Source organism: Setaria italica, chromosome III (assembly GCF_000263155.2).
Source record: "Setaria italica strain Yugu1 chromosome III, Setaria_italica_v2.0, whole genome shotgun sequence".
NCBI lineage: Eukaryota > Viridiplantae > Streptophyta > Magnoliopsida > Poales > Poaceae > Setaria > Setaria italica.
The window spans coordinates 3,570,283-3,592,554 of record NC_028452.1 but is presented as its reverse complement, the minus strand read 5'-3'; the positions used below and the strand labels follow the sequence as shown (position 1 = coordinate 3,592,554).

At 47.6% G+C, this 22,272-nt stretch overlaps 1 protein-coding gene and 1 long non-coding RNA gene across 12 annotated transcripts; one reads left to right on the top strand and one right to left on the bottom strand.

Annotated features, from left to right (window-relative positions):
- Positions 1–6,410: 6,410 nt before the first annotated feature.
- LOC105914126 lies at positions 6,411–21,635 on the bottom strand. 10 transcript variants are annotated; one of them, XR_002676653.1, is made up of 10 exons: positions 18,054–21,635; positions 13,608–13,695; positions 13,424–13,511; positions 13,103–13,324; positions 12,843–12,876; positions 12,718–12,767; positions 12,421–12,634; positions 11,292–11,406; positions 6,790–6,936; positions 6,411–6,650 (listed from the first exon to the last, which is right to left on the bottom strand). It is a non-coding gene; the product is annotated as an uncharacterized LOC105914126 (long non-coding RNA). The 10 variants fall into 10 exon arrangements; XR_002676651.1 differs by having other exon boundaries at positions 13,424–13,695; positions 18,054–18,146; positions 18,284–21,635; XR_002676648.1 differs by having other exon boundaries at positions 13,424–13,695; positions 18,054–19,004; positions 21,477–21,635.
- On the top strand, positions 14,265–16,733 carry LOC101773874 (transcription factor MYB61). Of its 2 annotated transcripts, XM_004960378.4 has the most exons (3): positions 14,265–14,743; positions 14,924–15,053; positions 15,158–16,733. In XM_004960378.4, the coding sequence occupies exons 1-3, from the start codon at positions 14,611–14,613 to the stop codon at positions 16,185–16,187; spliced, it is 1,293 nt and encodes a 430-aa protein (XP_004960435.1). In that variant the 5' UTR covers positions 14,265–14,610; the 3' UTR covers positions 16,188–16,733. The 2 variants fall into 2 exon arrangements, with proteins under 2 accessions (XP_004960435.1, XP_012700351.1); XM_012844897.2 differs by lacking the exon at positions 14,265–14,743 and having other exon boundaries at positions 14,920–15,053; positions 15,135–16,733.
- Positions 21,636–22,272: the final 637 nt, after the last annotated feature.

Genomic DNA, 22,272 nt, shown 5'->3' with positions numbered 1-22,272 from the left:
AGAACCCCGTGCAGTAGGGATGGAGCTCCAAGATGACGCCCCCAACGGGGATAACGACGTCCTAGAGCGCCGCTGCCATCGCCACTAGCTGGATCGCCAGCAAGGGTTTTCGCCCAGAGCATCCAATCCCAAGCACTGCACGCACTCAGCTCGGCAAAACCAGGGCCGTAGCCATGGAAGCCGTCTCGTGAGCGGCGCTGCCGCCATGCCTCCTCGCGCGGCCACCCACACCATGCTGGTCCACAGCCGTCCAGCTTGCTGCCGCGGCGCGGTCTCCTTCTCGTCCTGTGCGGCTCCACACGACCTCCCATTGTCGCGTCCGCCGCAGCCGTGCGGCGGCCTCACGCCGCACCGGGCCGTAGCTACATGACCTCCTCGCCCCTCTGCCGCCAACTGCCGCGCTGAGTCGGAGCCTCATCCACGCGCCGACCACCACATGCTATGTGGGGCCACCGCCGCGCGGCACCTTGCCGGCCCAGATCTAGCCGGACCCAGCCACTCCGTCACCGCGGCCGCCGTCGTGCCTGCCGACCGGCCTACCCGTGCCACCCAGTCAACTTGCGCCGCATTGATGTGTCGCCGGCCCCAAATCCGGCCGGGTCCCTCCGTCTTGCCATGCCGCCCCCAACTCCCGGCCACCGACGTGCTCACCGCCCGCTAGGCTGCCCGCGTGCGCGAGCTTTGGCTCTCCCCGCAGCAGCTCCGTCATGGCCGCCGCACGCCGTCCCCTGCCTAGGACTGGCGCCTGCGGCCAAATCCGGGCGTGAGAACCCCACCGCCGCCATCCTAGGGGCCGTTCAGACTTCCGGTAGCGCCCTCCGGTGGCGGCGAGGGAAGGGGAGGAAGGAAGTGGACGGCGGCTAGGGTTTGCCGTAGCCGCTTGAGTCACCCGAGCGGGGGTTGACGCGGGGGCTCTCCTCAGAAGAAGATATTATTTCATCAAGGCGAAATATTGCTGTGCATATTTTTATCTGGATAGTAGACGCACCTATATACGAGAATTGCAGATATTTGCAGTTACAAAGGGAATCCAGAGCAGGGTCTTTGATTTCATAAAAAATGTTGAAATATTTGTAAAAAATATCAGTTGCGATTCAATCCTTGTTAGGGTTAATGACCTCTCTTTGTTTAGAACCCAAGCAAATTTATGAGCATGTGTGTGCGAGTGTATGAGAGGTTCTAGAAATGGCACAGAGAGTATACTTATTATACATGACTGATGCATGCATGCATGCTTTACTGGCACGAAAGACCATCTGCACAAGTGGGCTCACACACGCAAGTGACAGCGTCACGGCATGAAGTAGGACGTCAAAGCTAAGGATCCCAGCCCCACGTGTGTATATGTACGTATTGCTTCCCGTGCATACTTTGAGTGGATGATACGATCGATGTGCAACGCCGGCGGCGGCAAGGCGGCAACGAAGTTATGGCCGCCGCCGGCCGGGGGGCGACGGCCATGGACGTCGCGGCCGGCGGTTGCTCTCGTAGCACGCATGCATATATACCTCGTACGTGTAGACAGCTCATCGATCGCCCATCGGTGTGGTTGATCGATGTCACGACGGCCGGCCGGCCGCCGGGCGCGCGAGCTCGGCCGCGGACTTGTCGGCCGATAGCGCGCACGCGGTCCGGTCTGGTGCGTGGTAGGGCGAGCACCGACCGAGATGAAGCAAGGAGTGGCCTTTGGCAATGCGCGAGAGCGAGACGACGACCGCGCGCGCAGGCCGGCGCAGCAGCACAGGGACGTCTCAGCTGCCGATCGATGAGCGTGTGCCCGGAAGAACCCCCGGTTTTGGCGGGCGACCTCTGATCGCTCGCGCACGCAGAGAGTGTTGTGACGCGGCCGACAAGCACAATCATGCATGGTCGCGAGCAGACACTGTCGCACGGCCGGTAGGACGGACGTCGCCGCCGCGGCCGCGCGCCCCGACCGGCCGGAGCTCGGCCCGCCCGACGTCCGTCCGTCGCTGTCCGGCGGCCACTTGCGCCGAAACGGTCGACGGGCCGCCCGCTGGGGCCCGCGCGCGCGACGGCAGGGTCGCCGTCGCCGCAGCTGTGTCGCGTACTATTAGTGCTCGATCGCCTCGCTAGCCTGCTGGCAGATTGCAGAGTTGCGTTGCGTGTGGCCCGCCCACCCGCCCGCGCGCGCCGGCTAACCAATCTACCATGCATATGCAGGTGCAGCTAGCTTCCTTCTCTTTCGCCCGGTAGCATTTTGTCGGCACAGCCAAAAAGGTAGCGATAGCCATAGGAGTAGCTAGCTATATGTGCTGGCGCTGGCACGTACGCACGTCCCGCTCGTGTGTGCGTGCACGCGTGACGCCACGCGCCGTCAGCGCTCACGCACCTTTTTCTTCTAGATGAATGGATCGGGGGTGCTGTTTGGATGCGTGTGCTGTGGTTTTCATGCTAAGGTGCACATGGTACTACTTACTACAGTGTACCAGTACTTGGTGGTGCCTAGCTAGCTACCTGTACGAGACGACGTTTCTCTTATTGCAGAAAAACAGTTGCGTACCGTTATGCCGTTACGGCTTACTTGTAGGCGACCGACCGAGCTGTGTAGGTACAGGGAGCACACGTACATACGTAGGACGGGTCGACGTGCACAGCTTACCAACAACAACTCTCTCTCTCTCTTTCTTTTTTTCCTCGACGAGCGTGAAGAACAAGAGAAGATACCAAACGAACTGCGTACACCCCATCATCAGTCTACTACCAACCACTCCTGCTACCTTAGCTAGCATAGCAACTACAACACTGGTAGCACCTAAATTACGCTGCTAACCACCCTTCTTGACGCCGATCTTAATCCTAATTTATTGGCGTGTCGTCGATCGCCTCTCGCGCGCCTGTGCAATACTATATATATTAGCTGGCCTTGGTTAGCTGGCTGTTGCTACTAGCTAACTGTAGTGGCCGTGTGGCCTAATTGAATGCCATGCCATGCCCTGCTCGATCACATCCTCGTCACAGCACGTACGCGTGCAATCATCTAATGCCACGCGTCGTCTCCCACCAATCGATCGATCGAAAGAGAGAATAATCCCCAAACAGTAGACACCCATACATACGTCCTGTAGGCTGTAGGACGTAAGCTTTAGCCAGAGCGAAGTACTCCCAATAATTCTCTGCTCAACTGAAGATGGACCGAACGAGAGGACGACGCTGCTGCATGGATAGATTCTAGTAGCTAGCTTCTAGATAGCTTGCACTGGCGCTATAGCTCGATCGGGCAGTGCAGGAAACGAAAGGAGAGACGATGAATCATCTTTCGATCAACGACTAGATCAGAGGAGTCCAGCGAATATGGCCCCACACGATCATGGGGACTAATGAAGTATTGAGAACACGCCTTGAAAGTATTTTAGGTCCCAAAGAAGCAACCACAATCAAAGACAAGCGAAGAAATGAAGAAATTAGTCATCGACGCAATTGGAGGATCCACCGCATCAGTCGGTGACATAGCAGAGTGTGAATAGGTATTGGTCACCGACTCATTCGGTGAGCCAAAGACCTAGCCACCGAATCAGTCGGTGTTAGGGATGAAAAGGACACCATCGGATGATCCGATGGCTCGCGAGGAAGCATCGGAGCTTCCATTGGAGCGATTGGTACAACTGCGCTGAGGCCAAGTCAAAGCTTACTATCGGATGATCCAATGCCCTGATTTCTACAAGCGTCGGATCAATCGCTGGCCTGAAGAAGAAATGAAGCGAAGCACCAGATGTTCCGAGGATTGAGTTGGTGGGCATCGGACGAAGAATATTTACTTTAGAAACTTCCAGAGAGGTTTTGGACGTGGACATCACGCACCGATTGATCCGATGCACCATCGGATGAACCAGCTGATGAATAGGCGCATTAGGTCGGTGAGGAATCTGAGCAGAATCTGGGCGCGGGGAGGCAATGGCTAGTAGCACCGGATATTTCGATGCGACCCAAAATACTACTATCGGAACATCCAGTGGTATACTTTAACTAGCCGTTGGAGCAACGACTCTTTTGAGTTCTTGGGCTATTTATACCCCCTCCACTCGCCCATTTGGAGTGGCATGATGAAGTTGAAGAGTGCAGGAGTCCATTAAAGAGCAAGACACATCAAGAACACATCGAAGCCACCAAAAATGCTTAAGTGATCCATCAAAGGCTTAGCACAAGCTTAGAAGAGTGACTAGTGCTAGGATATGCCTAGAGGAGAGAGAGTGCAAGGTGTGCCTACCTTGTGATCATGTTCTAGAGTGAACCACCGTTGCATAAGGTGTACCGACGTCTTGGAGCCTTAGTGGCTCGCCAATAAGTTTTCGACCCACCGGCTTGATGTGGAGCCTCCTTAGTGGAAACGGCATCAAGGTGATAGGGAAACTTGGCGTGAGCCTTAGTGGCCCCGAAGAGATTTGGTGACCAGGAAGCAATACTCTTGTGTGAGTGCTTCAACAACGTAGACTAGTGGTGGCTTAGTGCCTACCGATACCACATGATAAATCATCATGTCAAGAGTTTGCATCCCCTCATCTCCTTTACGTTTCCGCATTTCATACTTGCAACTTGTGTGTCTTTACTTTCTTAGTGTAGTATCTTGATAGGATTGACTCTAGGTTGCAAATTTTGTTTTGGGACGAGAGTTCCACACTAGATCAACTATAGTTGCACATCTTGATAGTATGATCTAGTTTAATTTTGATGTAAAAGTAGTGAAAGTCATAGGTTAAGATTTTAAGTTTGACTAATCCACCCCTTCTCTTTTAGGCTACGAGCACCGATTTCTTTCGAGGAGACCCAGAAGGTGCACCACTATTAGTTGGTACCAGCTACCAAGCTTGTTGTTGGCTACAATTAGAACCGACCGACCCATCGACCCATCGATCGATGCGTCCTTTGACGTACGACGACTGGCGCGAGATCAAGCGACGCACGCACAGGCACTGTGACTCAGCAGAGCTGACGATCGACGGCGAGAATGAACACGGTCGCGCCGTGTGCGTGGCGTCGCGCGCGTCTCGTCTCGTCTCTCCACAGCTGCCTAAAGCCATCAGTAGCCCACATGCACGCGTCGCCGTCGATCGTCTATCATTCACATTTCACAAGCTGCTCAGTATAAGCTGAAGCTCATACGACTACATGACGTGTGCACCGGCGCGCTGGGTGGCCCACACACCTACCTACATGCGCACGAGATACTTATACTTACATGTACGCATCCATGCATGCATGCATGGCGCGCGGGCGTACGTGTACAGGAGTTGGGCGACCGACGGGTCCATGGACGTGACCGTACGCCGAACATGCCCGCGGCGGTTCAGTCCGGGATGATGCATGTGCTCTCGCCGGCCGTCATGCCCATGCATCTCGCCAGCACGCCGCCGGGCCCCACTATTACCTGTTTGGCAAACAGTCTACTTGTCAACTTTTATTTCACGGCCAGCTTCGTTCTGAATTCTGATGATGCATGCACAATCACAAGCCGCCAAACGGAGCACCCCCCCCCCCACGCCCCCACCTCTATATACACACACATACATACTCTTCGACGAACCATTGCATATTTCTCGAAAAGAAGCTTTAAAGTATTCGAGTGCAGCTAGCAATTAGGCACCGTGGCCAAGCATGCATTCTGACCAGCCGGCACTGCACATGGCCGCGAAGAAGCACACACCACCCGTCTCGCGTCGTCGTCGTCGTCGTCGTCCTGCCCATAATAATACTGCCTCGCTAGCTAGCAGCCTGATTAAGAATCCTCTTATCGCTAACAAGAATAATCAATGGCCACGAGAGGTCAATCAGAGGGACAGGCAACCACTCCTCCAGCTTGACAGTTCCGTGCGGATCATATCCAACAGTACTGCAGCACCCGGCCGGCCATCATTAGTATAGGCCTGCCTGGCTGGGATTATTGGGTGATGAACTGATGCATGCACGGACATATATGTAAATAAAAAACAATCCATGGATTAATTAGCTACGTACAGGTCCCTTTGGAGAGCTCTAGCTCTAGCTAGGTAGCTATAAGCTATGCGTATGTGCCATGCCATGTAGCTTGCTTGGTGTGGCCGTCCTTCACTCAATCAGCAGCTAGTGTGTGTGTGTGTGTGTGTGAGGTGCTGGAAACTTTTAGCTAGTTACTACTACTAGTATATGTTTAACTTCTTTTTTTTTCTGCCGGGAAATCTAATCTCAGCTGTACGTTCTCTCCTTCTAGAGAGATGAATAAACCCCACGGGATCCCGTCACGTCTGTCAAGACAGGACGACCCTATATATGCTTATGACGAAGACACCAAAAAGCCTACCTCTTCACGTGACGCGATTGTATTGTGCTACGTGCATATCATGTACAATTTTATTATTTGAACAAATATGACAGAGAGCGCTGAGCAAAGCGATGCATGTTGTTCTTTTGGTGAAACTATGAATTATCATTGAATCCGCACGTGACTGCGAAAAGAATTCCACTCAGTACTCCATGCTTCTTCCTATCTAGTTGAAATAAAGCTTCTTAATCCCACTCAATGTACTGTCCAATTAAATATCTTATCTACCTTTTCCAATATGGCGGCTCTATGATAATCCAATACTACTACTTGGCTAGCCTCATATACCTAGCTCCCTCCTGGACGTGTGTGTGTCTGATCGATATAAATCCTCCTGCTGTTTCAATAAAAGAAAAGGAATAACCTAGCTACCCAGCCAGAGATTTGGTAGCTATTAGAAAAAGGTAGAGGTGAAAATGATCATGCTACAGCTAGTCTTTGCGAATGATGATGAATCAAGAGAATCCTTAACGCACCTTTCTGCGTTCATTGGAGGCGGCATGCACAAATGGGGAAGCCTTTTTCTTGTTCTTTTTTTCTCCACCCCTTTTTGCATGCGTGATTGCTTGCCTGAGAGCCAGCTTTAGGCTTTAGCTTGCAGCCGGCCGGCAGGTTGGTTCCTCCTGTCGGTGCACAAGTACAATTACAAGCGCTATGAAATTTCCTCCAGGTTATATTATATATATATACTCCACGACTTGCATTCTTCCTGCCATGGATCACATGCATGATCAAGTTTTTGTTTTGCTTTTTGTAGATCCCCATTCGAAAGAAGAATTTCATGAAACTCACACATGAGAATCATATCATACAGTTATTTTTGAAATTCATGTGAGGTTCCTACAAACGTGTACTCGTACCTTTAAACTAGTGAAACAGGTACCTCGCACAAAAGAAGTGAAACACGCACAGGATCATATGCAAGAAGATGATAACGATGGCGCGCAGTGGCTGATATATACAACTTGGTACCTTTGCCACAGGGTTTTCTATAGCAAATCAAAGAACACAAAAACAAGGAATATACTACTTGTCCATATGCAAGATATTCTTTCGATCAATGCAAAGATGGCAGTGGCTGACACATAATTTAATTTCTTATAAGAGGTTTGTCACTTGTCAGCGGACCGACAGCACTGGCCGGCGCCGATCTGTTCGTGAGCAAATATTCTGATGATTATATGCCATACCGAATCGAATCATGCACGCATTAGTTATATCTGAGCCGGCAACGAGCTAGCTGATCAAATCGAGGCATGCTTATGCATGGGATATGGTTTTATAACGTCAACTGTGACCAACACCGATCCGGTGATGATTGACTCATACATTTTGCAGTTCACCCCTCCCTTTGTAAAGAGCTACACATCCGCCCAGACTAGACAAACCGATCCGTTTCATTTTTTTTTTCATCAACCATGCATGCATATGTCTCCATTTCAATTTCGCATAATGCTCAGAAAATGCGAACATCCGATCCCCATAATCATATATACTCTTACAAAGACTGAAAGCTACAGTTCATGAACAATAATCTTATAGGTGTATTTATGTGACCAGCATACATAACATACGGGTGTGCATGTACGGTCCACTACAAGCGAACAAACTAACGCGACACATACCGTACGTACGTACAGCACCGTGCACGAGCGGTTGTTATCATCAGATCAGACGGTGTTGATCGCTGGCCGGCCGTTCCTTAACGACCACAAATGGTCGTCATTAGCCGGCTGGTGTCATTGAACGACACCAACCGAATACGTACGTATCTTGCAGGGGTCAATGGGAATTGGGTTGTTAACCCAAGTGCCCCTTGAGATCGAGATTGCCTCATAACATTTGTGATGATCACAGGAAGTACCGTACCAATTAAGCCGCCATGGTTATAAGTAGTAACCATATATGCACTACAGTGTCGACGTACTACATGTGCTGTGCATATGTATGAACAAAGAACGCTAAGACAAAAGACGGACTATACGGCACAGTGGATACACGAGAGGACCATCGTCATTTGTCACTGTGTCGCAGCATTGGCGCGCGCTCATCCGATCCAATTAAGCTGGGGGGTTCTCCACGTCGAAGCAGCTAAAGCGGATTGTTACGCAAATAATTGTGTCCCCTACCTTCCCGTAGGTACATGTGCAAGCTATCCGCGCCTGTTCCATCCCAACAGTTTTCATTTCAGCATACATTACACTGTGGTCTCTCTCCTCGCTAAGCTTTCATCGCACACAATGCAATGCAATGCAATGCAAGGCATATGGATGCACAGTGGCGCCGCATTTGCAATCTGTTGTAATCCGCGTACTTGATTGATTTCGACGAATCTATACGGTACACTGTGCATCTTATCTGTACGTGATGACATGCATACCACAGAAAGAAATCAGCACGTACAAGATGCCAAAAGCACCAAGCATTGCAGGCCACATCAGCAGTGGTGGCCAGTGGACAGTCCTTTATATGAGCCTTGCGTCGAGGGTAGGCCAGAGAGACGAAATGGACCATTGCGTCATGCGGCGCGCGACAGCTCATCACCTACACTACACGCGAATCTTTGGCTACACGCACGCACGCCGTACGTAGATATTGGGCACCGGCTACGTACGGCTACGAGTACCCTTGTACGTATGTATACACGTGAACTTTAAGGTATTTGTACGGCCGGGCAGCAGTTAGCGCGCCCGCAACCACACGTACGGAGTACGTGCCCACACGTACACGGAAGCTGCCAGTACTAGAGGACACATACGTAGCATGCACGTATTTGGAAAATGCATGGTTTCCCAAGAATACTACACAAACTTCACAATTCAATTCCGACAATATAACCAACCACGCAAAACTCCTGCATTATCAAATCCTTTGGAACACTAGTTTGTTTTATCAAATACATGAGAATTGACGGAACCTTTTCCTCTAAAATTCATGCGAGATTCTTGCACTAAATCCTGTAAAATTCAAGCCATTTTTCCCCTGCATTTCAAAATACCCTTACAAGTGCACAGTGCGCCGATATATGCGCTTGGGGTGTAGCGCAGACGCAAACGGGCGATGGGGACGTCAGAGAAAAGGAGGGGAGTGCAGTGCCATTGCAATGCCAATAAGCCCTAGTACATGGAGGATGGGTACGTAGCTGGTACGGCTGCTATGTAGCAGCAGCAGCGACTCGCGCATGCATATACCACGGGTGCTGTGGCCTGGGGGGGGGGGGGGGGACCTTGAGGAAGGTGCGACTTCACATCGTAGGGACGGGGGGTGATTAATTAGTCGTGTTATGGATTGGACCCGCTTGATTAATTGATTGCCCGTCAACTAGGCCTAGCTAGGCCTCCTCCTCCTGGCTTAATCGCAACCATAATATTAAGCGCGCGACTTAATTGGGCGGATAATTGGGCGCGCGCGCGCCGGCCATTTTGTGTGGACTGGATGCGTGTAGCTAGGAGCTGAGTGTACTGTAGAGAAAGGAGGAAGCAGGGGGGCGTGCGGTGCAGTGCAGTGCATCCGGGGCTGCATTATTTGCTTGGCTGCTTTGCTAACAGAGGGGGTCAAGGAAAGTGATGTGTTAGTGTGCAAATGGAGCCCAACCTGATAATGTCCCCCCCTAATACTCCCTCTAATATCAAATCAGCGGTGCGTTGTGCCGACAGAATGTTACTGCGATAATTAATCATGTGAAAAAATGTTACATGTGCAGGTCTATCTACCTGGGAAAAGTGTTTTAATTTCCTATTATAATTTGCATTAGGTTTAATGAATTCTTTATAAATATAGTAAAAAAACACTTTTGCCAAACATGTGCTGATGTGCACGGCCAAAAGATCATTTATTTATCTATTGTTATTAGTTGTATCTCTGGGTGTGTAAGGTAGAGAAGTGCAACAGTGCAATCCAGCTGGTCAAAATTTGGTGTCATGCATGGAATCAAATGAAATGGTCAGAATTCACAATTAAATAAAAGTGCCGCTGCGCAGATGAACAAATAAACAAAGCCATTTGTGGTGTTTCCTAACTTAAATTAGCAGGTGGGCCCTGTTGCGTTTGTATTACGTGGAGAGAATAGGAGAAAACCTGTCGGCAGGCTTCACAATTCAAAGTTTATGAATGACGTCATTTCCACTAAAAGAAGAGGTACACATTTTTTTCTTCATTGTTATGCAACTGGAGGTGTATTATTATACACTCTTCTTGCACCAGTGCATGCATGCGGCACACGAGTACACGACACGCCAAAGACTTAAATTAACCCGAGTAGCTTACTGTACCTGGCTCTGCACATTATTTTCTTAGTTCTTTCAAATCACCGCTTCTTGCGATTATGCAGATTAGACGTGCAATGCTACAATGCTAGGGGTCAAGGATCGATCTGACGTGGCATCCGCGGCTGGATGTGTCCGGCTAATCAGAGTGAAAGAACAGGGCAGCCAAAAAGAAAAATGCGGGTCGGACGCGGGCAGCTTTCGCGCTACATGGATATACTAGACGCTGGGGAGAGTGATATATGTCGCATGAAAGCAAAGTCCATACAGTGTCCATTTCTTTGCGTGGAAAAGGACGAGGTCCAGAGAGCGGCACGTATCGATCGTACGTTTCGCCACCAGTTAATCGGCTTCTTCTCTCTCTTTTTTTAACATAAAAATCCGGCGAGATGGTAGTAATACTTTATGCCAAATTGTACCACATTAGGAAGGTAAAGGACAGAGCTAGATAGTTGGGAGATCTCGGTGTGATTTTCACAGGCACGCTAGTTGATCAATTCATCACTACGTCGCTCTCTCTCTAATCGATCGGCCACTTGATCTGTCGGCTGTAAAATAACGTGCGAATGAAAAGAAAATAACTTGAGTGCCCATCGACGTAAAGAAGCTAGTAACAAATTTTGCTAGAGGCCTAGATCTATAAAAAGTAACAACTGAGGTACCTCTTGGTTATTATGTAATTAACCAAGAGGTGAGGACAATCCTCTTCTTACCTGCAAAAGTCGCTGGACGATCCGATGGTGTTCTGACCCGAGCAAGCCGGCCGTCCACGAGTTGCACCTCGACCTTTTGCCAATCAATGAGTCCGTTCCATCTCACCCACATGCTCTGAAAAGGAGCCATGCACATATTGACTTGGGATTTGCCCGGCATTTAGATAAAACTAGAGGCGCAGGAATTAACACGAGATAGATGTCGATATGAATTCCCGATGGGCACACACACTCGATCGGGGCCTATGGAAGTGGTAGAATGCCTACGCACGTACACGTCCGCGGACAGCTAGCAACGGGGAGGAGAAAACAAAAGGGATGACAGGGACAAAGGCGACTCGCAGGGATATTCCTGTCCAGCCCCGCAGTATTCACTTCTTCTCTTCTAATTTAACACTGAGAGAGAACTACGACAAGTACCAGTACTGGCATAGAGTATACGCAAATAAATCAGGCGCGTATACATGATAAGTTCCTGAGATTAATAATTACATGTATAGTGTATCACCATCATCAAAAGACACATTTATATATGTGCATACATGCCGATAGGAAATTTGCAGCATGCTATAATGGCTGTAGCGCTAGTGCGCGTCCAGTTGGTTGGCACACACGGAGGAGGGGGGGCGTGGGGCGTGGTCCCTTCGCTTTCGCCTCCCCCTCGCTCGATCCATTCCATTGATAGGTAGCTAGCCTCTACGCTACATGGGAGGATTGGATGGGGATTGGGTTGGCGATTGGACGGTGCCCTACCATTCAAAGGGCACGGACGGCCCACTGTCCTACACCCAATCTCTCTCTCTCTCTCTCTCTCTCTCTCTCTCTCTCTCAGAGGGCAGGGCACAAAGGCACAAAGGTGCGTACCGTAAGCTTCCACGGGCCCGCCCCGCGTACTATGGATGCCGTCCTGTTCCGATCTTTCATCCCTCTTGAATCCCGGCTGTACCGATCATTCGTTCATCATCACCAGCCCAGGCCACATCACGAATTTAACACATCTCTCTCTCTCTCTCTCTCTCTCTCTCTCTCTCTCTCTCTCTCTCTCATAAGGCTGAGAGATCCTATATATTCTTATTATTATTGTAAACTAATAAAGAAATGGAAGGATATTGTCAAGTAAATCACTCACCAAGTATCGTGTGCACCGTAGGGATTAGGGAGGGGTGGGCCTATGCTTCCTGGGGACCCCAGAAAAGATGCCTCCTTTGTCAAACTTGCCTTCCCCGTGATCTTCTAGTGCCAGCCTTGCTAATTGCCATGCTGCTGCCGCCAGCCTTCCCTTCTCTTATCACCACTCAAAATAATGCCGCCTCCTTCTATATCATAAGTCATAACAATCACCTCTGACCAAAAAAAAAAATTATGCAATGATGCAGCAATTAATCCCAGTAGCGTTTTTGTGCCACAAGTTTATTTCCAAAATTACCTGATTAGGGTCATCCCATCCAGATTCTGTAGTCAGTGAGCACTTCTTTCCTGGGAGCAATGCATAATTCTGAGAAGAAAAGGGAAGAGAGCGCTAGCAGTTGCAGACAAGAGGTAGGTTGTTACCTGATGGTCCTTTTTCCTAGCTCAACTGCAAGTCCTGCATGGAGGAAGAACAGATGGTGACATTGATTCTAGGAGCATCCATTTAATTTGCAGCGTTCAAACAGCAAATAGTATAGACAATCTTCAGAAATAATAATATATGCTACACCGCCCAGTACAGACAATGCAACGCTCCAGAATGGATGAGATCCGTTGCATGGGGAATCAAAGGACAAAATGATCAGCTGGAAAACCAGACTATAGAATTGCTCAATCACAACCTTTTGATTCGTGGCGCATTTGTTTAATTGGCGACGAGTATCCGCCGTCACATGGGCACAGATGGATGCCGTTACAATCCTAATCATGGAATCATGGATAAAAACGCTCTTTCGTCAGACAAGAAAAGGATACCAACAATAATATGTGCATTGACCAGCTCGTTTCCAATACTATGCTCCAAGAAATTTGTCTCCTGCACTGGACCCTTTTTGTATTCAAAGCTTCATGAAAAAAATCACAGGCATGAGTTCACCCTCGCTATGATCAGTGCCTCCATTGACGCTAGCGACAGTCAATCAGACAAATCATTACACTTGTACCTGTGCGATTATCTTTGCAATTATGGGAAGCCCAATTCTTAACCAATTTGCGGACACATTCAGAGCCTGCAACGTGCTTCTTGTTGGACTGGAGAAGTAACAATTTCTGATTAGAATTGCTAGCCAGCCTGCTAGCTGCCAGAGATAAACAAAAGGAAGATGCTCTCCGTCCTGGAATACGAACATATGGTGCCACCTCTTTTCCCCCCGGACCCCAACTGTGATGATTGACCAGGGCTTTTTCCCCAGAGAGAAGTGACACAGTGAGTTACCTGAAAAGCAGGAGGGCAAAAGGACAACACTTAGGTCTGACACATAAAATCTTGCAGGTGGGAAGAAAATGAGGTGCACATGCACGCACGAAATGAACAGCAGCTAACACATCGAGTTTTAATTAGCAACAGAAGAAAGGTGGACAACGCTTCTTCACAACTATGTGCTCTGCCCTGCATGGACATGGAGCACCCGTGACTGTGAGGCCGTGATATAGAAGCAGCTGCAGAAAAGAAAAAAAAAACAGAGTTCACTGGCTGCTCTGGGTCACAATCATTCACCATGGCAGCGAGAGCATCGATCCATTTCCAAATAATGTACACTCTGATGGACACGTTTCACTTTCACTACCTTGTGCCCGAAGAAATACACCAGGCAACAGGCATGCGAATTGGGTTTGAAGGAAATTGGTGAGAACTAACAGTAACAGTTGCACAAAGGTCGCGACAATTAAAATATCGGTGGAGGTGGCTACCCCACCGGTTTTGGCACCAGACATAGATTCTTAGGAGATGACGAGACAGACGCCCACGCAGAGCCGGAAGCAACCGTGGGGAAGGCTAAACCTCCCCTCCCACAACCACCTCCACCACCACCTTTAAAAGAAGGTGCTAAAGGGCTGTCCTGCAAAGAAAAGGAGAGGAGTGCCCCTAACCTTTCCTTGCTTCCCACTGAAATCTCCTATCTGCAACCATACAGTTGCTCAATTCTGGTCTCAGCTGCAGCCCAATCATTCACCGGTATATAAGTCACTACACCATCTGCATTTCCCACCCCTTCAGCCATCATCAATCCTTGAAGAAGCTTTGTGCTACCGGAGAAGGTGCTGGCTGTGCATAATTGGAGGTTGTATACATTCCACAGACCTGTCAGTTCTGCGAATTTGGAGCTCCCAGGTTCTGCATTGCGCTGAGATGGGGAGGCATTCTTGCTGCTACAAGCAAAAGTTGAGAAAGGGGCTCTGGTCTCCGGAGGAGGATGAGAAACTCATGAATCACATAACAAAGCATGGCCATGGCTGCTGGAGTTCTGTTCCCAAACTCGCAGGTATGTACAACGATTTCTTCTGCACTTGGTCCTTTTCAATTATCAACTCCCAATTCTTTCTTTTTTCTTCCTCTGCATTTTGCTCCTTCCAATTACCACCTCATATCTTTACTTCTCTTGTCTATGAAATCCCTGTAAGACAGCCCAATGATCTAAGATGTAGCTGTCAAATTGTTGCAGGGCTCCAAAGGTGCGGAAAGAGTTGCAGGCTGAGGTGGATAAACTATTTGAGGCCAGACCTCAAGAGAGGGGCATTCTCTCAAGAGGAAGAAGACCTCATCATTGAGCTGCATGCTGTCCTTGGCAACAGGTAAATTTACCTGAGAAGTAGTATCAGGGATTCAAGACTGCATATCTGCAAAGCAACAGTTGGTTATTTAGCTGATATTAGCCCTTTCCTTTTTCTATGAGAAGGTGGTCTCAAATTGCAGCACAGCTGCCTGGAAGGACTGACAACGAGATCAAGAACCTATGGAACTCATGCATCAAGAAGAAACTGAGGCAGAAAGGCATTGATCCCAACACCCACAAGCCGCTTGCTGAGGCTGATTGCAGCGGAGCAGCTCCCACCATCAGCACTGAGAGGACCTCAGGATCCAGCGACGTCAACCCATCAAGCACTGGTGCTCTGGGGAACTTGAGCCACCTCCTCAGCGAGACAGCTCAATCATCAATGCTGCTGCCAGTGTATGACAAGAATCACCCTGAAACTCCAAACTTAGCACGCCCTAAGGTGCCTCCAAAGGAGTTATTTCTGGACCAGCTTACTGCTGGACACGAGAGTTCATCAACCTGCCGCTCATCAGGCCAAACGTTGTATTTCCCTTTTCAACAGCCATTAGGCTACAGCAGTGAGAGTGGCAGTGGTGACGGTGCAAGTATGAACTCACTCTGGTTCAACCAGAATGACTTCAACTGCAGCACAATTTCCACTGTGATGCCACCAGTTTCACCATCAGCCCTATCAACATCGATGGGGCTGAATCTCCCACCAAATAATCCTCGACATGGAGGCACTGGCATTGGAAGTGCCTCAGTAGATTCATTATACTGGGATGGTACAAATCCTAGCAGCAGTAGCAGTACTGGGAGCAGAGGAAGCAACAGTTTGGGATTTGAACCACAGAGCACAAGCTCAATTCTGGAGAACAGTGTGTTCCCATGGACAGACGTCGGACAAGAAAAAGATTCAAGAGCTCACTTAGTAGAGGAACTTAAGTGGCCTGACTTGCTCCATGGAACCTTTGCTGAAACGACCGTAGCCATGCAGGACCAGAGCCAATCACTCTATGATGACGTGATCAAGGCAGAGAGCCAATTCAACATGGAAGGGATATGTGCTTCTTGGTACCAGAATCAGCAGCCACAGCAACAGCTGCAGGCAGCACCAGACATGTATGACAAGGACCTGCAAAGAATGCAACTGTCTTTTGAGAATATCTAGGCCTTATGTTCCACCATATGGAACAGAGCATACCAGCAGAAGCAGAAACTTGTAATTTTCACAGATTGATGAGCAGAACTATGCTGAGCTGCTCACATAGATACATAAGTAAGTTGATACAGAAACCATCCACCACAGCTGTTCCTCAGTTGAAGATCCTGCAGTATCGTGGAAAGGACAGCCCTGGCCTTAGGAGTGGAAGCAGAATGCATAGAAAAGTACGTTCTAGAGTCTCCTTTTCTTTCTCTTCAAATTGATTTTTTCCTTCTGTACACGACAACTCAACTTTTGGACATTTGAGTTTTGTTCACTCTCTGTTTATCAAATAAATATAGACAGGCATGGGCAAAACTGCATGTGTCGGTTGCTCTCATAAACCATGCAAGTAGTCCCAAACTTTTCAACCATTGCCATGCACGTCCATGCAAATTAATTATTGCATGTTGTATTTTCATTTCTTCTTTGAGAAGTTGCCAACAAACGGCAGTTGTATATTTGTAAAGGAAGAAATATGGAATATTGACCTGAGAGCTATTTTTCTTCTCCTTTCCCTTTCCTGCTTCTGTCGTAAAGTTTTCTGTGTGGAGAACCCAAGCTACTTGATCGCTTTCCACTTGAATACAGGAATGGAAAAGGATTGGTTGATTTGATAGGGTCCAAAGGGGCAATCTTCCTCAAGAGGAAGTAAACACATTCAGGAAATAAAAGGAGGTAACTACTCATGAATTACCTACCATATAGATTGGGTAATATATGAAGCCTCAGTATGATGAGACTCAACTTATGCTCCATTCAGTCTGCTTATCATTGTTTATGTGACATAACCATGATGTGTTCTGTAGATTTAGATTTGCAAAATCTGTAAAAGCTTTGCACTTTGGTTAGGGTTAAATATTCATCTGCCATGGGGCTGAAGCTATCTTGCATGCTTCTTGGGTCTATTCCCCATAGTTTGTGCAATGGGCCGGGACCATTTTTTTTTTATGGATGATGGTGTAACATTCCTCAAGTTAGGTATGAGCCTATGATTGAAAAAGCCCAATAGAGTAAAAGAACTCAGTTTTTCATCATCTTCATTACGAGGTACATTGAGTAAAATGGGAGCTACAACGATAAGCGTGAGGGACCTTAACACCCAAGGTACTAGATTTTGAATTGAGAAGCCCTGATCACAACAGCTCCCTATGTTTTTTATTTTCCTTGATAAAGTTGTTGACTACTGAAGATCTCCAGGATGGGACTTTAACAATTACTGTCTCTAAACTAATGTATATTAAATAACAATAGTATCACCACATCATTTTTAACTCCAAATATAATGATACAGTTTTCATATGACCGATCCATATAATTTTAAACATAGTGAATTAGTTTAGAAAGAGTACAGTTATAAATCAGGCAACTGAGTTAACAAACAAGAAGGCAAAAGATGGTGTTGATCCTAGTAATGTACAATTTAGGGACCATGTCATGCGTTCAGCTAGATTATTAACTGCTTTGACTTGGCCCTTCTGGTGGGTTCCTTTCCTGGTGACTAGTCAAAACTCAAACCAATGTAAAGATGAGTTCATTTTCTGCATTGCTATATTCCTAAATAAAGCTAGCACAATTTGGTTCCGCAGAAGCTTTAGAATTTAACAACTATCATTTTATGCCGTACAACTAATGGGACATGGCCATGTGCATGAAAAAGCTGGCATAAAGTGACTGGTCCTTGGATTTTCACAAATGAATTGAGAACAATAATGCTGATAAGGACCATTAGCACTAAAAAGCAATAGTAGGGGCAAAAATACTATTTTAATGTCTCTAGATGTTGTAAAGAACATAAGATACATTATACAAGTGATGAGCTTGATTACGTACCATGATGTATCAACTTATGGGTATATGCACTTCAATTATTTTTGTTTGTATCCTGTGTCTACTCGGACAAATAAGCTGCATTATTGGATGTATCTGGGTGTCTCAAAATGAACATGTCAGTTGAACAGAAAGCAAAAAAGAAGTATGAAAGAGAAGTAGAAATAGCAAGACATGAAAATAGCAACAGAGGAGCAGCAGTGCTCTTCCAGGTGAAAAAGACATTTAGTTACATTGTAATATGCAGTCTCAACATTGCCAACAGTAGTACACTGGCATCCACCTAACATCATCATTAGTGAGTGGAAGATAACAGAAAAGTGGAACAATATCAAAAAATTAATCAAACCACATAAACATGAGTTAGAATCTAGGGTATCATAGGTTGATGCTAATTAGTGGTCCAATGGAATAGCGGAAAAAAAGTAATAGTTCAGTGATTCCATCTGGCACAATCCATAACACAATTGAATCATTTTTTCTTAATTAAAAATTCATTTGGATAAAACTGCTTTAGTTAGCTGAAAATGTGAACATAAGGCAAAGTAAACAATTCAAAATCATATGAGAACCTTTTTTAGAAGAAAATAAAGTGCTATACAGGTAGCAGGAAACCACCAAGACAAGGCATAAGATATATTCCTGCTTAATAACATTCTGAAAGTTTGTTGCCTCTATATGACATCAGCATGATGATAAACATATGAAACCATACTTGGAAAGCATTTGTAAGCAAGAAGGTACTCAATGTTGGGCCTGCAGCTGTCGAATTAAGTTCTATTACTTTTAACACTCAAAAAGTACACCATTAGCCCTTTACACCTTTAGAGACAGGCCGTATGCACGAGATGTGACTATAAATAGTTTCATCAATTGTTGAACTGTGTCCACACACTCAAACATGCGTGCCAACAGGCAACAGACGTCAAAGCTCGTACACATTTCAACAATTACCTGCAAGATCAGCAACTATGTAAGTAGCAATCTCTCCATAGTACATAAGTACTTGTGGAGCCCACAACAATTAAGTCGTTACCATGGTCACATGAATCACAGTAATAACCAGGGAGAGGGAGAGCACCTAAATTTCAAGAGCTAAATTGATGTTATTAAAAAGAGAAATTATGTTTCTGCCACTGAATTTGAATTAGGTCCACTAAATCAAAAGGGATGACCTAAAGCTATAAGGCGGAAAGGAGCAAAAGAAGCAGATAATATAGTTGGAAGCGCCTTTGGCCAAGGCAGACTACCAATGAAATGCAAGATACAGACATGGGAAAATATGAAGATTCCCAATGATTTAACTGTGTCATTGATATATGCTATCCTATCAAACACAGTATGAAAAATGATAAACCCAAACAGGAGTATCAAATGAAAAACAATATTATCACTTATCAGAATATGTATCTGATTGCTAGATTAAATTACATATTCAGATGATCAAAAGGTTAGTGGGAATATCCACAAATATAGAGGGTTTTTTTTTGCAGCATACGATCTGGTGGTATCCACCCTCTTTCATGCATTTGAACGCACATCACAGTCCACTAGGTCTGTATTGAGGTAAAAATGTGCAATAAGTTCATAAACGAAACAACACATTCCCGTTCTGCAAACTGGAATCATAATCCAACAAAAACTAAGAAGCAATAGTAGTAGCCAAATGGTGCTTTTATGCTTTGTAAGTTAAATCCTTTTCCATCAAGGTTGAATACATAGAATGGAAGCAACTGCATACTGGAAAAAAAAGGTGTTCCGCAGGCTTGCACAGCCTTCTATTGAGGGTTTTTAGCTAATTAATAATGGTAATTGAAATGCAAGGTCACACCAATTCTGAACAAAATCTGTAGTTTATAGTTGAACCTAACAAATAAATTCATCCAGGAGATGTTCTAATGAAGCAGATATCGTGCATCCACAGCAATAAACATCCTGAGCATCTGTAAAATCTGATTGGATCAGTATGGCTTCAGAGATTTGACTTAGAGAAAGAGATGGATATTCATAATCAAATCAGCTAGTTTCTAATCACACAATGTATTTGAAATAAGATCAGTAGTAACTAGTAAGGGCTGAAACAGTGGCCATTGAATTTCTGCTTTGCTTGTTTAGGCGATCCAATCAGCTGCAATCATATGCACAGTGGAGAAAAATGTTATACTGACTTAGCAATTACTGTGCCAGCAAAGAGGTGGTAAGTCTTTGTGATACACAGATGGGTCCCAGAGAGCATTAAGGTATTTGGATTTTTGCCATGTAAAAGTAGATGATAGTATCAAATCACATGTACACGTCACAACTGCAGGTAATTTTATTGGGCCCTGTTCCTTTAGGAAGCAGAGGAGAAGCAAAAGTATGGGCTGAGCAAGGAGCTGAATCAGAGTCTTTGTACCCTTGTTGCCCCCCTAAATTCCATAAAGTAGGCTTCCATGGAATTTTGGACCTAGGCTACAGGCTGAAGCCCTGGCAGCCCAAGCCCTGTCTCTACATCTGCTCGGGAGAATTCTTTAGTTTTTCAAGTAACAAAATTTTACTTGTCTATAGCAACTATTTGGTTTGTTTGTCAGATATAAGACAGGGCTTGATGTTGTGAGCAATGGCCTGGAACAATAAATTACATACTGAATGTGTGGAGACAGGTGAGGTGCTAGGGAAGGTGACACAATTTGCATGCTAACTACAATTCAATCACAAGGATGTAGTAACACAATGTTCCTGTTAGGATAGTATAAACTACAATCCAGGAGAATAAAATTCAGCCTTCACTTCTCAGACATAACATCAATCAGTTTTGACTTGGTGAGTAGCGTTCTATACAGGGTGTTTTATAGCTGTCCAGTACAGCAGATGGCCTGGTCTGAAAAATGTATCAATGAGCTGCAGACCTAGACGCCATGGCACTACAAGCTGGGTTCATTGCTAAAATCGAACAGGCATAAGTCCATATGCGAAGCTTTCAGGATTTGATCAGCGAGTACAACATGTTGCACGGAAATCACGCAAACAACATTCCGGTGATTTTGACGACCTGGGAATGCGACACCCGGGGAGCGGCACCTAAAGCATCACCGGGTGATGTGAGCCCGTGAGGCATCCGCGCGGTGCTACACCATATCTACGTGTGGCTGTAACAAAACCGCAGGAATGAGCGCGATGCCTGCAGCGATCAACCAATCGATGCTTCGTCGGCGGTGAGCGAAGCCGCTGCCGCAGCAATGCGGGACCGACCCCGCCCACTAAAATGGGCAACGCGAAATCGTCTCCCTCCGGTTGGCGAACCGGGTAGGCGGGTCGAAACGGCCGCCCCGGCGCAATGCTGCGCGCCACCATCGGTTGGGTTGGGGATTTCTAAATGCGTCTACGAATCGGCACCACGCGCGCGCACAGAGAAGGGGGAAGTGGGGAGGAGGGGAGAGCACATACCAATCGCTCGCTCAGCCTCAGGCCGAATCGATCGCCGGCGACACGGGAGGAGGAGTAGCGGGGAGGAGGGGGTGGGCGCGGAGGCGATCGCGCATTCCCCCCGCTTCGCTTTCGGTGCGGCGCGGCGGTGGCGCTGATGAGTGCGCGTGCGGCGGTGGTGGGGGCGTGCGCTCGTTGGTGCGCCTGTCTCCCTCGCGCGGAGCACAGGAGGAGGGGGGAGCCGTCGCTACGCGTCGCAGCCCATGGGCTATTTTTGGGCCGAGAGGACGCGAGCGAACTCTGCCAGCACAGGCAGCAGGAGGCCCAGTCAGTAGCAGCGTGGCAGGCCATTAGTGGGCCTCTTGCGTTCCCAGGAAAGACATCGGCCCACCCGTCCAAACTGAACGGCGACCGCCGCCGCCACCGTACCCAAGCCGTCGACCGCCGAGCGCCGGCAGCGAAAACCCTCCCTGCGGCGAGCGCGTGTATGGTGCCCGCCGGCGGAGGCGAAGAAGATCCACCGGGTGTCGTCTGGGTTGCAGCGCGAGAACTGGCACCGGGATGCATGCTGCTCTGCCGCCGATGCGATCCGCCGCTGGATTCAGACCTCGCTTGCCGGCGGCCCTGGCATGTGGCATCTGGCTGCTTTTCTTTGACGATGTGATGCGCGCTGTCAGGAACCTCGTGCCGTACGGACTCCACTGACGCCGACGTCGTTGACTGGCTGCCGCATCACTGCATCAGCATCACAATCAGCGTCACCCTCTTCCTCTTGCTTCCACGCGAACGAGACGAGCCCATCAAGCATTCAAACGGG